We start from the raw sequence: 15,555 nt of genomic DNA, 5'->3' as shown, positions 1-15,555 counted from the left end.
AAAATTGCTTATGCCATTTTTATCCTTGTTCCTGTTTCTAGGTCTGCGTCTAGGTTGTTTACTATCCAGAAGCCCAAATATTTGCATTTTATTACTTTTTTATTGGCTTGTCGTCGATAGTTATTTTTGTCTGCAAGTTGAGATTTCGGCCTATAACCACGATCTTGGTTTTAGTCGTGTTCATTTTCGGGATGAGATCGTCACCTTCGCTGTTTAATTTTATTTAGTAAAAGTTATAGTAATATATGAAGGAAATATTTTGTACTATATTCTCTACAGTCTATTTTTCGATGTGCCTCCAGTAAGTTGTCGTTCCATCGTTTTTGCGATCTTTCAACTGATCTTTACTACTCTATTTGTTGTCATTCGGCTTATATAATCGTTCCCTACATCGTATATCTGTACTTCTAGTTCTGTCTTATAGTGTTTTACCATAATTTTTTTTAAGTGTTTTCACCTCTGCTGCTCCTAACATCCTTTTTGTCAGGTCGTGTTTCTGCCGTGTGTCATTATTGGTCTGATGACTATTTTGTAAATTCTGTCCTCCATTTCTTTCCCGATATTTGTATTTCTCCATATTGTTTGATTCAGGCAACCTGCGGCTCTGTTTGCTCTATTCACTTGATCTTCCATTTCGAGCTTTCCGTAGCTATATAATGTGATGCCTAGATATTTAAACTCCATCACTTGTTTTATTATCTGACCTTCCAGCTCTAATTTACATCTTAGTAAAATTGTTGTTATAACCATGCATTTTGTCTTTTTTGGGGAAATTAACATGTTAAATTTTCTGGCGGTTATATTAAATTGGTGCACGTTGTAAATTATCTTCATTTTGAGAGAGTAGTATTGCTCGTCTGCTTAGCAGATTATTTAAGTTGTTTTTCTACCATTTTGTATCCATTTTTAGTTCTTACTTTTTTTATATTTCATCTATAATAAGGTTCAACAATAGAGAACTCAGGGAATTTCCCAGTCTTATCCCATTACCAGCTTCAATAAGTTAGTTCTTCTACTTTTACTTTTATTGTGTTGTTTTGGAAGATATTTTCGATCGTTTTGATTATTAATAGATGTATCTCTATGTACAAAAGTGGATAACGTCCTTTAATTGGACCAGGTCAAATGCCTTCTTAAGGTCCACGAAGCATAGATATGCTACTTTGTTGTATTCTACTAATTTCTTTTCCACTTGCCTCATTATAAATGTAACGTCGATGCATGGTATTCCCTACCTAAAACCTTGTTGTTCTTCTGTTAGTGTTATAATTTCATTCAGTTTATTTGTTATCGATTTACATTAATGCTGTAAGGGAGTTGTACGATGATATGACGAGTGTAATAAAGATTGGACAAAAAGTGACAAAAAAGATAAAAGTGACCAAAGGACTTCGCCAAGGCTGCTGCATTGCACCTACACTCTTTAAGATTTATTTGAAGGGGGTTTTGGATATTTGGAAAAGAAAATGTGAACCTATGGGTGTTAAAATTGGAGACCATACACTGTACAGCTTGCATTTTGCTGATGACCAAGTAATACTTGCAGAAGATCAAGATGATATCCACTACATGTTACGAAAAATAGATGAAGAATATACTAAGTGGGGCTTATCAATTAATCCATCAAAAACAGAGTACGTAGTAGTGGGAGGTGAAGGAAAGCACTTAGAACTAGGAAGCAAACAAATTCAAAATACTGATAGCTATAAATATCTCGGTGTAAACATTACAAACAATGGTCGGAATACAAAAGGAATAGCTACTAGAATTGGTCAAGGAAATTCAGCAATACGTCAACTAAATAGTATACTTTGGAATAACCACATCACCCGAAACACAAAAATTAGGATATACAAAAGTATCATAGAAAGCATTGCTACATATGGTTCAGAGCTTTGGGTAATAAATAAAAATGACGCATCCAAAATAAAAGCAGTGGAAATGAATTATTGGAGAAGATGTTGCCAACTCACTAGAAGAGATATAGTAAGGAATACTGAAATCAGAGAGCGTATGGGCATAGACATTGACGTCCTGGAAACTATAGAATGCACAAGGCTGAAATGGTATGGTCATGTAGAAAGGATGAATGATCAACGATGGCCAAAGAGAATGTTACAGTGGATCCCCACCAACCGCAGGAAAAAGGGAAGACCAAGAAGATCGTGGAGACAAGAAGTAAAAGGTGCAATGGAAGATAGGGGTCTACAAGTAGATGACTGGAACGATCGCAAGCGTTGGAAGCTACGATGCGAGAAACGGCGGCAGCTGTAATAAACTCGTTATATATATATATATATATATATATATATATATATATATATATATATATATATATATATTATTTGTTATCACTTTGGTTGGTAATTTTAGTGTTGTATTAAATTATTTCTTCTGTAATTTTCTGGGTCCGATTTATCTCCCTTTTTGAAGAGAGGTATTAGGATGCTTGATCTTCATTCTTGAGGAATTTTGTTTTGTTCTATTATTTTTTGGATTAGTTTTAATAGTTGTTTGGTCAGATCTGATTAGGAGTTCGTTCGGTATTCTGTCCTCTCCTGGTGATTTTCTATTTTTTAATTTCCTTAATGCTTCCTTTAACTCTTTCTCCTCAATATTTATTTCTTCGTTTGTCGTCACTTCTGGTGTTGGTGGTTCATTATCATCACTTTTAGCATAAGGGATCGAAAGTAGTCTATCCATGTTTCCTTCTGAATGTGTTTTATTTTTATCAATTTGTTTATCTCTTTTCATTGTCCTCTGATCATTCTCCATATTTCTTTTTGTGTTCCGTATAAGTCGTGTTCTATCTGTTTTGAGAAGCTCTGCCAGTGTTCCCTTTTTATTTGTCTAACTAAAATATTCGTTTTATTTCTGATTCGTTTATAATGTCTGTATGTAATGTAATGTAATGTCATAGAATGTCTAATGTCATATTTTGTCTTAACTTCCTCTCTAAACCATGGTGTTTTCTTTTTTGATATGTTAGTGTTCGTTACTTTCCTCTCTCCAAGTGATTCTGTTGCTGCGTTAATAATGTTATTTTGGAGTTTTCCCAGCTTTGGCGATCTTCTCTGATATTCTTTTTCTGTATTCCGTGGATTGGGTATTTAGTTATTCGACTTTGATTTTTGTTTGTGTTGGCGCCGTTCTTTTGAGTGTGAAGTATTTCAGGATGATTTTTATTTTACATAATACTAGGCTATGGTCGCTACCTTTGGTTTAGGAGAATCGACAGGCTGAACAACGCTTTTCAGGTCCCAAGACTGGATCTAAAACCAAAACTTTGTTTCATACTTATATCAGTGTCGCATTTTTTGTAGATTCTGCGATGAATGATTTTTTCATGTAGTTTTAGGGTTTGGCTCATCAGTCTAATCAAACGAAACTATTCATATTTGCTGGCATTAGATTTTTTTGTGATTGGTATGAAAATCGATTTTAGCCAATCATTCTATAGTTCTGCTACTTACTACATTTTGTTAAAAAGCTCTACTAATATGTCCATATTATTTGTATTTATAAGTTTTAACATTTATAAGTATATTCCGTCTAGTCCTGGTGCTTTAGCTGTCTTAATTTCTTTTAGGGCCTTAACAATTTTTCCTTTCATTATAAGTGGGCTAGGTTCACGTTCTCTTACTGTAAACTGGATCGTATTATTCTCACTAATAGTTTCTCTATATATTTGGTCCATACTTCTTATTTTTCTTCTTGATTAGTTATCAACTTATTATCATCGTTGTAGTGCGATATATGAGCATTTTATCGGTTCCTCTGTAACTTTTTTTATATTTTTTGTGCATGTTAAACAGATCATGTTTGCCGTTTAGCGTAGTTACTTTATTTTATGTACATTATATATAGACATATAATACAAAGTAGACTGATCATTGTAGTACCAGCCCCTTTCTCAAGTGCGACGGAGAAAACTGACGCAAAGCAGTTTCTTTCTAATTTGCCAGTTTTATCAACCACGTGACCTAAATTATCAATGAGGTGACGTGGTTGATAAACCCAGCCCGTTAGACAAAGATGCAATGATAACCGGAGAAACGCAACTGTATTGCAGCAATCAGTCTATCTTGTATTATATTTTTATGATATTATATAATATAACATATAATAATATGGCATATGACTTATTACTTTACATTTTAGGTAGACGTCAAGGAATTAAGAGTTTTTTATGTAGACGACATTCAGTCAGCACTGACAGGCAAAGTGAATGAGGAATGTTTGGAAGCAATATACAATGTTGTAGAACATTTAGAACAAATCTGTCATACTAATGCTGAAAAGGTTAGTAGATTATTTTAATTCTATTTAATACATGAAATTATATTCTCATAAATATAAATCATTTAAATTGCTTAAACCACAAGACGTACCCTTACTTATTATATTAGACTGTTACGTCAAAAACGTGTAAAGGAGTAAAAACAGGAGTTACGTTAGTTCGTTTCATTAGACCATCAGTAGCCCTTGGCAATATTTCTATCACTAACAATAGATTCTTGTGCTAAGGGCCCGGTTCGACCAAAATATTTCTTGTCTGACAGCCAAGCTGCATTAAAGACTCTAAGATCTACAACTTAAAGTTGTGAGTCCCTAAGAGCTAATGACTTAAGCAACTGACAAAATATACAAAGTAGTTTTTTATGAGTACCGGGGTATAAATAAGTTGATCTAAAGGAGATTACCGAAAGTATTCCTAAAGATAGAGAATCATTTTCTTCTTGTTCTTCCACTTCTTTTATCGGACCAGAACCATTCTGCGTTAATTCAAAAATTTCCGTCGTGAAAAACGTGAAAACACTGTTTGAACAAAACTAGACTGAATAACCATAGGTGTTCTGAATGGACACTCCTGATTCCGATATAATATCTGTAAGATGAACAAAGGTTCGGCGACAATGCAGAGAAAACTGTCGAAAATATTGTTTGCAACTGCAAGAAACATTTTCGCCATGAATATCAAGAACACATCTTTTTATAACTTGATAATCAACTTAGTAAACATATAACTAAAAAGTTAAATTATTTTGTTATGGACTTAAATTTATATTTTTTATATTTTTATTTTTTGCCATGATCTACTTATTTTTATCTTAGTGATCATTTTCCCATTTCTTTTGCACATATTTTAGAAATGTACATATTTTATATCAAAACCTACAATTTAATAAAATTAAAGTAGATATTTTCTTTTTCCATTTTTTTATCATGTTTACGATTGTAAACTTCTTTCTTAATCATAAGACGTTTAAATAAAACCAAATTAAGGAGTAGAATATTGGAAAAGGTTGTTTCTTACCAGAGAGCAGAAACATTTCGACCTGCCAAAAATCAAGAACATTTGTCTGTTAATGGCTATAATAAGAGTATGTTTAAAGATGAAACAACTAAAATCTATTGATGGCTTGCGAATGATATTTGCAAGTTTAAGCATTTCTCTAAGGATTATATGCACTAGTTCACTAGAATTTTTTATTCAACGCGTAAAAGGCCGAAGATCACGAGAAAGATCCACAACAAGATGGATCAATCAAATTACAGGAATATGCAAAAGACCTTTGGATTAGTTAAAAAAAATTAAAAGAGACGAGAAATCTTTGGAGACATACAATACATGAAATCACGATGACCACTGCACTCCCTCAGGACGTCAGGATTGAAGATAGAGATTCAATGCGTATCCTGGGGTGTAAAGCTAATTCTCGTCCGTAGTAGCTCTAGTAATACTACAAGTGCACCCTGGGTAATGCTAAATAAACTAGCACAATAGGCAGCCAGACAATCTAGAATCTCTAGATCTCCCGGTAAGAACTCATCGCGAATATAAGATATGCCTTCAACCAACAATTTAAATGGACCTTCTCGGGACCAAGTAACAAAAGGACTCTGACCAAGCATACGAATCTGCCATTTAAATATAGAAGGTGTTAGTAGAAGTAAATGTGAATACCTTCAAAAGGTTCTCATTGAAAATAATATCGACGTGGTCGCAATTCAGGAAACCCATGTAGAAAACGAAGAACAAATTCTCGCTAGAGGAAGAATTCATGGCTATGATTCATTGGGTACAACTCACCATCCAGCTTTTGGAGTGTCAACCTATGTTCGAAACAAAATAGAAAATGGACACATGTGTTCTACATTAGAAATAAATAACATTCTACGGTTACTATACAAATTGGCGAAATTACTGTCAGCAATATTTATAAACCCCCAGCAGTACTGTGGCCTTCGCATGTTATTTACGCTCACCCACACCCCTTAGTTTATGTTGGAGACTTCAACAGTCATCATGAACTCTGGAAGTATAGGCACAGTGATTAAAACGGCGAGGCTCTGCTAAACTGGAGCGAAGAGGCTGACACTTATTTAGTCATTGACGCTAAAGATCGGGAAACTTTTGGATCTGTAGCATGGAGGCGAGAATACAACCCAGACGTTGCAACCCAGATGTTTTGTTGCAACAAATAAAAACAATCAACCACTGGCAGCTTCAAGTACAGTACTCCCAGATTTTCCACATATCCAACATCTTCTTTAAGTTCCATCTTCTATCGAAGGTTAATATTATTTCCGCCCCATTTCCTATCCTTCTAGTTACTTCCACGTTTGACATTCTTTGAATCCATGATATTCGTAGGATTCTTCTGTAACACCAAAATTCAAAGGTGGCCAACTTATTTAAATGAACTTGACAAATATCCAACATAGACCAGTTGTAATAAAAGTTGGCATCAAAATAACAATAATATCATCTTTTCCTCGACCTTTCAATAGGGGGAACTTTCAAAAAGCAGACTGGGCGATTTTTATTGAGAGATTGGACAAATATCTGGGATGGATAACCCCAACACGTGCAAACTGCATGAGATGTCTTGGCGCGGTTAACTCTACAGCGAAGAAAACTATACCCAGAGGATATCGTAAAGAGTATGTCCCAGGATGGGATGAAAAATGTAAGAAATTGTATCAAGAATACAACTCAAGCCAAGACCGAGAAATTGCAGACGAACTACTGTACAATGGATGCAGCCAGACTACAAAATGGATGGAAACTCTGGAAAAATAAGACTTTGGTAAATCAAGCAGAAAAGCATGGTCTTTACTTAGAAAACTTGGTAGTAGCAGACTCCCAACTAGAGACAAAGTACCAATAGCTCCCAACAGAGTGGCCTCCCACATTGTAGCAACCTCAAGAGTACCTAAAAATCGTGATCACACCACCAAATTAAAACAAGAACTAAAAATGCTAAAGTCTGCATGTCCACCTGCATCTGTGTACTCTGAAGAGTTTACTCAATAAGAAATTATTTCAGCAATAATAGAAATTAAGCCTGGAAAGGCACCGCTAAAATCCATCCAGAATTTTTACTCCTCTGTAGCAAATATGCTAGGAAATGGCTGGCTGATTTCTATACAGATATCTTAAAATCAGGAGAAATCATCCATTCACTAAAAAGGCCCTCATTGTAGCCATATTAAAACCAGGAAAATGATCAGCCCCAAAACTATCGACCGATTGCACTGCTGAGCTGTGTCTATAAACTGTTGGAACGCTTAATCTACAACAGAATTAGTAGAAACATATTTTGAATTGATACCTATTGAGCAAGCAGGGTTCAGACCTAACCGCAGCTGTACAGATCAGATACTATCGCTAACAACACACATTGAAGCAGGTTTTCAAAGAAAGCAAAAAACATCCGTTGCTTTTATTGACCTATTAGCTGCATACGATACTGTCTGGAGACAAGAACTAATCTGCAATCTAATTCGTGCCATCCCGTGTCAAAAGGTAACTAAACTCATTGATAGCATGCTCATCGACAGACCTTTTCAAGTCACAATGGGCAACTTTAAAAGTGTCCAAATGAAGGTCAGCACTGGACTGCCACAGGGATCTGTTTTGGCACCCTTACTGTTTAATTTACACATCGCGGACCTACCTTAGACAACTTCACAGAAATTTGGCTACGCTGGCGCTGACGACTGGGCCATTGCAGCAACCAAAATATCTTGGAGTGACTCTGGACAGAACATTAAGTTTTAAAGAACACCTACAAAAAACGGCAGCAAAACTGAAAACGCGAAATAATATAGTCCAAAAGCTATGGGGTACCACATGGGGGTCCTCAGCCTCCGTACTCAGATCGTCCGCTCTCGAACTTGTATACTCGGCGGCTGAATATGCATCCCCGGTATGGCTCAATAGCAAACACTCTAAGATTATTGACACCCAATTAAACCAGACAATGCGAATGATCTCAGGTACAATTAGACCCTCACCGAACTATTGGCTTCCCATTCAAAGTCACATTCCACCGCCGAAACTGCGAAGAATTCATTCTCTTCTCAGAGAATATCGAAAAATCGAGGCTAACCATCAACTACCCATCCACCATGATAAGCTTAATATCGAAATAGACTGCGCTCCAGATATCCCTCATTGCTAAGAGCCAACTCCTTACATCAGGAACATTTCAACCTCAGCAACGCTTCGAGAAGACAATGGGAGAGCGACTCACCGCAGCAAGCACGCCAAATGGCTTGTATCGATCAGAAATCGACAGGCTTTGAACTGGCCCGCAATACACGGACAACGCTAAACAGAATAAGAACAAGCAGCGGTAGATGTGCTGACAGCTTATACAGATGGGGAAAAGCCCTTACTCCTGAGTGTGACTGTGGTGCGCAACGACAGACCGTCCGTCACATTCTTGATGAATGCCCCCGAAGGCGATTTACTGGAGTTTTCGATGAGTTCCTGAATTCGACCGAAAATGTTTTACATTATATGAATATGTTTGTAATACTCCATATATCCTGGCGTACCTAATTGAATAAGTTTATTTATTATGCTTACGTGCTATAGGTATTGCATTTATGGAATCACCTCATGGTTACATTGGAATGTAAAATCCACCAATTGAACCACTCATATTACTGTCGATATCAAGTTCCATTTCATCTCGTTTTGTTGCATGACCTAAATTTCTAAGAATTTTGTGTCTGATTTTTTATCAATTATCAGTTCATGTATTATCTCTTCTCGTGGAAAGGAAGAGTCATGTCCATTTAATCACCGAGATTTATACTTATACGAAATTATAATTTAGTGTATGATAGTTTATAAAAGAGAACTTTAATAATATTCCTATATACGATGATTTTCTTTAAAAAATAATAACAGTTGTGTTTTATTATAGATAGATCTCCCGCTAATGAAACATGCTCCTGAATTGTCAACTCTATCGTTACTGGATATCGATGACGTCGACAATTTGTTCTCAGGAAGAGGTGAAGGATCCATAACGGAACTGTTCAGATACATGACATTTAGATCAAAATCAGTACTCACTGCTATTCTGTACGGAGTTTTAAGAAAACTATCGACCCACCTGCCCAGATCTACCACAGAGTATTGTATTAAAAAGTTGGAAGAGCTCAAAACAGATTTTGTCAAGATTCTCGGAACAGATGGAGTGTTTATTATTCCTTCTTTTACTGCCGAAGCTCACTATCACGGGGATATATACCGGAAAGTATTCGATTCTTCGTATTTATCTATTTTTAATTCGTTGGGATTGCCCGTTACCAATTGTCCTGTAAAATTTAGCAAGAACGGCCTGCCCATTGGTGTTCAGGTGAGTATAAATAGGATAATTAAGGAATCATATATATGTTTTTTAATAATGTAGTCTAACTTTACGATAAAATATACGGGTGTAGAATTATTATATGCATCTTATACATATTTAGACTCATACAGTGTGTAAAAGCCAAATGGAATAAATTCATTATTTAGGTTACTGTAAATATTTATAAAAAATCCCGAAACACGTCAAATTTAAATTATAACTTGACATTCTTTAACGTGAAAATGCAACCCCGACCTTCAACCCCCTGAGAATGACAGGTACAACCCGCAATTTTTAAAATAGGAAGTATAGGCTTGTGATATATCGTTTGAAAGGTCTTTTCATTCTCCATTCAAAAATGTTGTCGCTTTCAAGTTTATTAAGATTAATTAAGATAAAATAAATTAAAATCATGTGGTTACCGAAATTCGCTAAAATATCCTCAAAACTTATTTCCCGTTTAGGTCTTGATAATGAGAAAGTGGACAAAAACCGTAGCAATGTGGTTTTTAGAATTAAAAAACTTTAAAGAATTTCCGTGGCAACGTTATTTTAACAGGCATTAGTAAATTGTTTTAAGTTGTCAGTATTTTAATTTAAGTAAAAAGTTCGTTCAATTCAATTCTGAAAAATGGTTAGATTAACGGAAATGCATAAAATAACAGTTTTACAAATTATTGGTTACGGAGATAACACCCGAACACAACAGGAAGTAACTCGCCTATTTCATGAGAAATTTCCTAATTTACCGCCTATATCCCAAGGAACAACAAGTAAAATAGAGAAGTAGTTTTGCGAGTTTGGTCATGTAAGGCAGATAAAAAAAGCAGCTGCCAATGCACTGAGTGATGAACTCAAATTAGATGTGTTGCTTGAGTTTCAGGAAAATCCACATACATCGAGTAGACAGGCATCGACTACATTCAATGCTAGCCATACATCGATAGTAAACATATCAAAAGAAAATAAATTGCATCTCTATAAGATGATACCTACTCAGGAGCTCATGGAAGACGATTTTGATAGGAGAAATTTTTTTTGTGAGCAAATGATGGACATGTTGGATAACAATATTATCCAATTAGAAGACGTTATGTTTTCTGATGAGTGTACTTTTTCACTTAACGGTCATGCTAATTGGCAAAATTGCCGCTACTGGGCCACGAAAAATCCTCACTGGATGAGAGAAGAACACACTCAATACCCTCAAAAGGTTAATGTTTGGGCAGGGATTGTAGGAAACATTATCATTGGTCCCTTTTTTATTGAGGGCAACTTGAATGGCAACAATTATTTGGCACTACTTCAAAATGATGTCATTCCAACGTTGGCAAATTTATATCCTGATCCAGGAAACCCTCAAGTTCCAGCGAATACGATATGGTTTCAACAGGATGGAGCACCACCACATTACCAACTTAATGTCCGGCAGTACCTCGACAATATTTCCCAATCTGTGGATAGGGAGGCGACGATCGATTGAATGGCCAGCGCGATCACCTGATCTTACATTATTAGATTTCTTTTTATGGGGATATGTGAAGAGCCATGTGTACAAAACTAAACCTTCTGATTTAAATGACTTAAAAGAACGAATAACGCTTGCGATTAGGTCGATCACGCCTGTTATGTTAAATAATGTTAGAAGACAGTTTTATTTGAGATTAGGATGTTGCCAAGACGTTCGCTGTGAACATTTTGAACATCTACTTCATTAACATTCATAGTTCTTTTTCGTGTTCTACATTTTATTACGTTTTCCATTACATTTTAGTTTTTGATTGTATTGTAGAGAATTTCGGTAACCACATGATTTTAATTTATTTTATCTTAATTAATCTTAATAAACTTGAAAGAGACAACATTTTTGAATGGACAATGAAAAGACCTTTCAAACGATATATCACAAGCCTATACTTCCTATTTTAAAAATTGGGGGTTGTACCTGTCATTCTAAGGGGGTTGAAGGTAGGGGTTGCATTTTCACGTTAAAGAATGTCAAGTTATAATTTAAATTTGACGTGTTTCGGGATTTTTTATAAATATGTACAGTAACCTAAATAATGAATTTATTCCATTTGGCTTTTACACACTGTATAGATCTAGCAACAGGATCCTAATGAATGTTAATCCGGTCCACGTAGTATTATTTAATATCTTCGCCTTTATTCGCTTCGAAAACATATTCTACCTACCACCAGATCTGTTTTTCTTGTTTTCAAGCTTGTTTACTGTAGGATATCTACTAATAGTATGTGTCTTTAATGACTTTGAAAAAGTACTAGTTTGTTACAAGAGACTCTTCTCAATCTAATTTCTGACTAAATTTCTCACTTAACAAGATCGGACATGCTACATAGCGCTATCTACTCTGGATGATAGAAAATAGATACCATTTTAAAGACATGAAGTACTTAGTGGCAGCTAAAATAGTTGAAATTGTCTTTATCTTCAAGAAAGAAATGGTGTTCAACATAGCTCGAAACACGTTACAGTGTCAACGAAGAAAAGTACGCCTATATACAATTCATACCTTATATAAACATCGGTTTAAAACGTTCTCCGATTTCCGATCTCCAACAATTTCTATCACTCCAGACATCCTTTCCTTTGCTACGAATTCTCAAATTTTCATCTATGACGCTTTTCCAAGTTCGTCGGGGTCTTGCGCGTTTTCTTCGTCCACCTGGTTTCAATTCTATAGCTTGTTAGGAAAGTGTTATATCGCGTATTCTTTGCATAAGACCAAACCAAATTCATTGTGTCTGTTATTCCATTGATATTGTGTGTCTTACTTTCATGATCTCTCTGATTCTTGTATTTGTCATTTGCTAACTGCTCTTCTCCAATAGTCCATTTTTGTTGCTTGTAGCATTTTTATATTTTTTCTGAGCTATGCGATTGTGCTTTTTTACAATGATGTTATATATTCAGCTCTTCCCTTTTCAGGAGTCGCTGTTCCTTACTCTTCGTCGCCACTCATTTCTGTCCATCGAGTCTTCTTCACCTAAACTTTTCTCTCTCAATCTCTGCCACACAGTTCTTCAATCTTCACCTTGGTGAGATTTAAATTATCCTACTGGTCCTACTTGTTCTCCAAACAATTATATGTCCTCAACCAATTCTCTTCTTCCACACCACATATACTCCGTTTTCGACCTCCTAACCTCAAGTACTCCATGTTCAATAGCCTTTCTCTAACATTCCAACTTCTCCTCCAACATTTCTTTGCTTTCCTCTACTAACACGATATCATCAGCAAAGAACCTTGACCAAGGAGCCACCTCCATTACTTTCTCTGTCAGTACATCCATAACAAGATTAAATAGGTAAGAACTCACTGAAGAGCCTTGATGCAAACCAACCGTCACTGGAAAACTTTCGGACAATCCGACAGCAGTCCTTACTTTGGTGTACGCTGCATATCCTTTACGAGCCTTACGTACTTCGCAGGAACCCATTTCTCTCTCATACATCTCCATAGCTCTTGTCTAGGAACTGTGTCATACGCCTTCTCAAGATCTATAAATATCAAATATAGCTCTCTTTTTTCTCGCTGTATTTCTCTATCAACTGTCTCAAAGCAAGCAAGGCATCCGAAGTCCTGCTTTCTGGCATAAACCCAAATGGTTCTTCTCCTATCGATGTCTCTCTCCTTAACCTTTGCTCTAGAGTTCTCACACTAATTTTTATTGTGTGCGACATTAACTTTAACCCTCTATAGTTCTTACAGTCCTGAATGTCATCACATTCTCTCTCCACGCATTGGGCGTGGAGAGAGAATGTGATGACATGTGATGTGCATAAATCCTACTCATTATTTTCCACAAAATATTAACCACTTCATCTCCTAGAGCCTTCCAAACCTAAACAGGTATTCCATCAGATCCTACTGCCTTATCGTGTTTCATCCTATTTAACGCCTCGACAACTTTATATCTCGCTATCTCCGGTATTACAGTCTCATTTGGGATCCCACATCCTCTGTATCTCCTCTGGTGTTCTTCATTTAGCAACTTTCTAAAGCACTCATATCATCTTTGCTTTATTTCACATCGGTTCTTAACACTCTTCTAACCGCACCCTTAATGTGCCGCAAGTGAGTCAAGTCTTTTGATGACTTGTCCCTTGCTTTAGCAATGATGTATAACCTCTTCATACCCTCGGGTGTTTCCAACTCTTCATACATCTGTGCAGACGATCTTTCCTTAGCAGTAGCTACAGCGCGCTTTGCTAAATTGTATGTATTCTTATCTTCCTCTCTTTTAGATCTGTCATACCTCTTTCTAGTCCTTGCTTCTCTCTAACCTTCTGTTCCACTTCATCATTCCACCATCAAGTTTCTTTGTCTCTAGGAGGCACTTTACCAGATGTTTTTCCTAGCACTTCCTCTCCCACTCGCACCCCAACTTTACTGTTGGCTTATCACCAGTCATTTATCGTATCTTTTTCCTCAAGCTCTTCCAGTACTCAAATTTTAAAGACTATTGCCAAATCCTTATTCTTTAACTTCCACCACTTTACTTTCTAGTGTCCTACTTGCTTTTCTTTCGCCTTAACTTTATCTCCGTATCCGCTATCATCAGTCGGTGTTGACTAGGTACACACTCACCCTTTATCACTTTACAGTTGGTAACCTCTTTTAGGTGACTTCTTCTACACAGCACAAAATCTCTCTGACTTTCCGTTCCCCCGTTACTATAGGTAACATACTGGTCTTCAGTCTTCTTAAGAACGAATTAATGATAGCCAAATCCCACGCCACTGCAAAGTCAATCACACTATTTCCTTTATCATTTCTTATCCCCATCCCAAACCTCCATGAACTCTTTCTATTCCCCCTCTCCCTCTACCAATATGTCCATTCAAATCACCTCCAATAAAACAGAAATTTCCTTTTTTCTACGGGAAAATCGAGCATATCGCAATCAAGGGCCCCTTCAAAATTCTTCCTTTCTCCGTTGTTCACGCCCTTCCTGTGGGACGTAGACACATATTATAATATAAATATACGTAGACTGTTGCGTTTAGATTTAATTTGAGTCGGTTACCATTCGAATTAATTTGTGTCTCTTACCCTTCTTTAACACGTGTTTCTGGGTCTACCCGTCATCAGAGAGACTCGTAAGAGTCTCATAATTTCTCGTCTCGAAAGAGTCTCATAATTGAGACTCGTAAGAGTCTCAACATATTATAATGTTCACGTTGGCATAACCTGCTTTTTAAATAAAAACTTATTTGTTTCACTAGTAGGCAGGGAACTTTTTCTCAAAATTTTGATTAATATCATAAAGATCTTTTTTTTTAGGTTGTCGCAGCTCCTTATTGTGACAGACTAACACTATCCGTTGCAGCGGAAATCGAACGTGAATTTGGAGGTTGGCGACCCCCATATAAAACTTAAGTTTTAAAATTTCACTATTAATGTTAATCATCCTAGGATAATTTATTTTTCTCTACATCATAAACACGTAACATTACGCATGGAAGTCTGTGATCTTGGTTATATTTTAATTTTCTTAGATGTGCAAATAAACTATTTTTCAATACTTGTGTTTTTTTTTCTAAATTGTTCGTAAACGTTGTGTAATGTTTTTTCAAGAAACCTTATAGTGATAATAAATAATAAACCAAGAGATACTAAATACCTTATACTTGGCTTTGAATTTTATTATCAAATAAAAATGTTTTCCCCGCTCTATCCTTTCTATGCCACTGCTCTTCACTACTTACCTTTCATCATGTATCTCCTGTACCATATTGATCGCTACATATTTTTTCATTTCTCTCTTCTTTTAAATCCATCACTCAAATATTTCCTCTCTATCTGACTTTCCTTGATTCTGTTTATCTTTTCTTGATTAACTGTATTTCGTTAACATTCCCTCTTCATTCCTTT

General features: G+C 35.9%; 1 protein-coding gene across 4 annotated transcripts in view; it reads left to right on the top strand.

Annotated features, from left to right (window-relative positions):
- LOC140439570 (fatty-acid amide hydrolase 2-B) overlaps window positions 1–15,205 on the top strand; it is a 161,060-nt gene extending 145,855 nt beyond the window's left edge. For all 4 annotated transcript variants that reach the window (XM_072529559.1, XM_072529558.1, XM_072529560.1 and 1 more), the window contains 3 exons: window positions 4,162–4,302; window positions 9,225–9,662; window positions 14,965–15,205. In XM_072529559.1, the coding sequence (XP_072385660.1) occupies window positions 4,162–4,302; window positions 9,225–9,662; window positions 14,965–15,060 (675 nt within the window). In that variant the 3' untranslated portion in view covers window positions 15,061–15,205. The remainder of the gene's footprint in view (window positions 1–4,161; window positions 4,303–9,224; window positions 9,663–14,964) is intronic.
- The last annotated feature ends 350 nt before the right edge of the window (window positions 15,206–15,555 follow it).

This window comes from Diabrotica undecimpunctata, chromosome 4 (genome assembly GCF_040954645.1).
Source record: "Diabrotica undecimpunctata isolate CICGRU chromosome 4, icDiaUnde3, whole genome shotgun sequence".
Classification (NCBI taxonomy): Eukaryota; Metazoa; Arthropoda; class Insecta; order Coleoptera; family Chrysomelidae; genus Diabrotica; species Diabrotica undecimpunctata.
The sequence above is the reverse complement of the archived record's forward strand: the minus strand, read 5'-3'. Positions and strand labels throughout refer to the sequence as shown.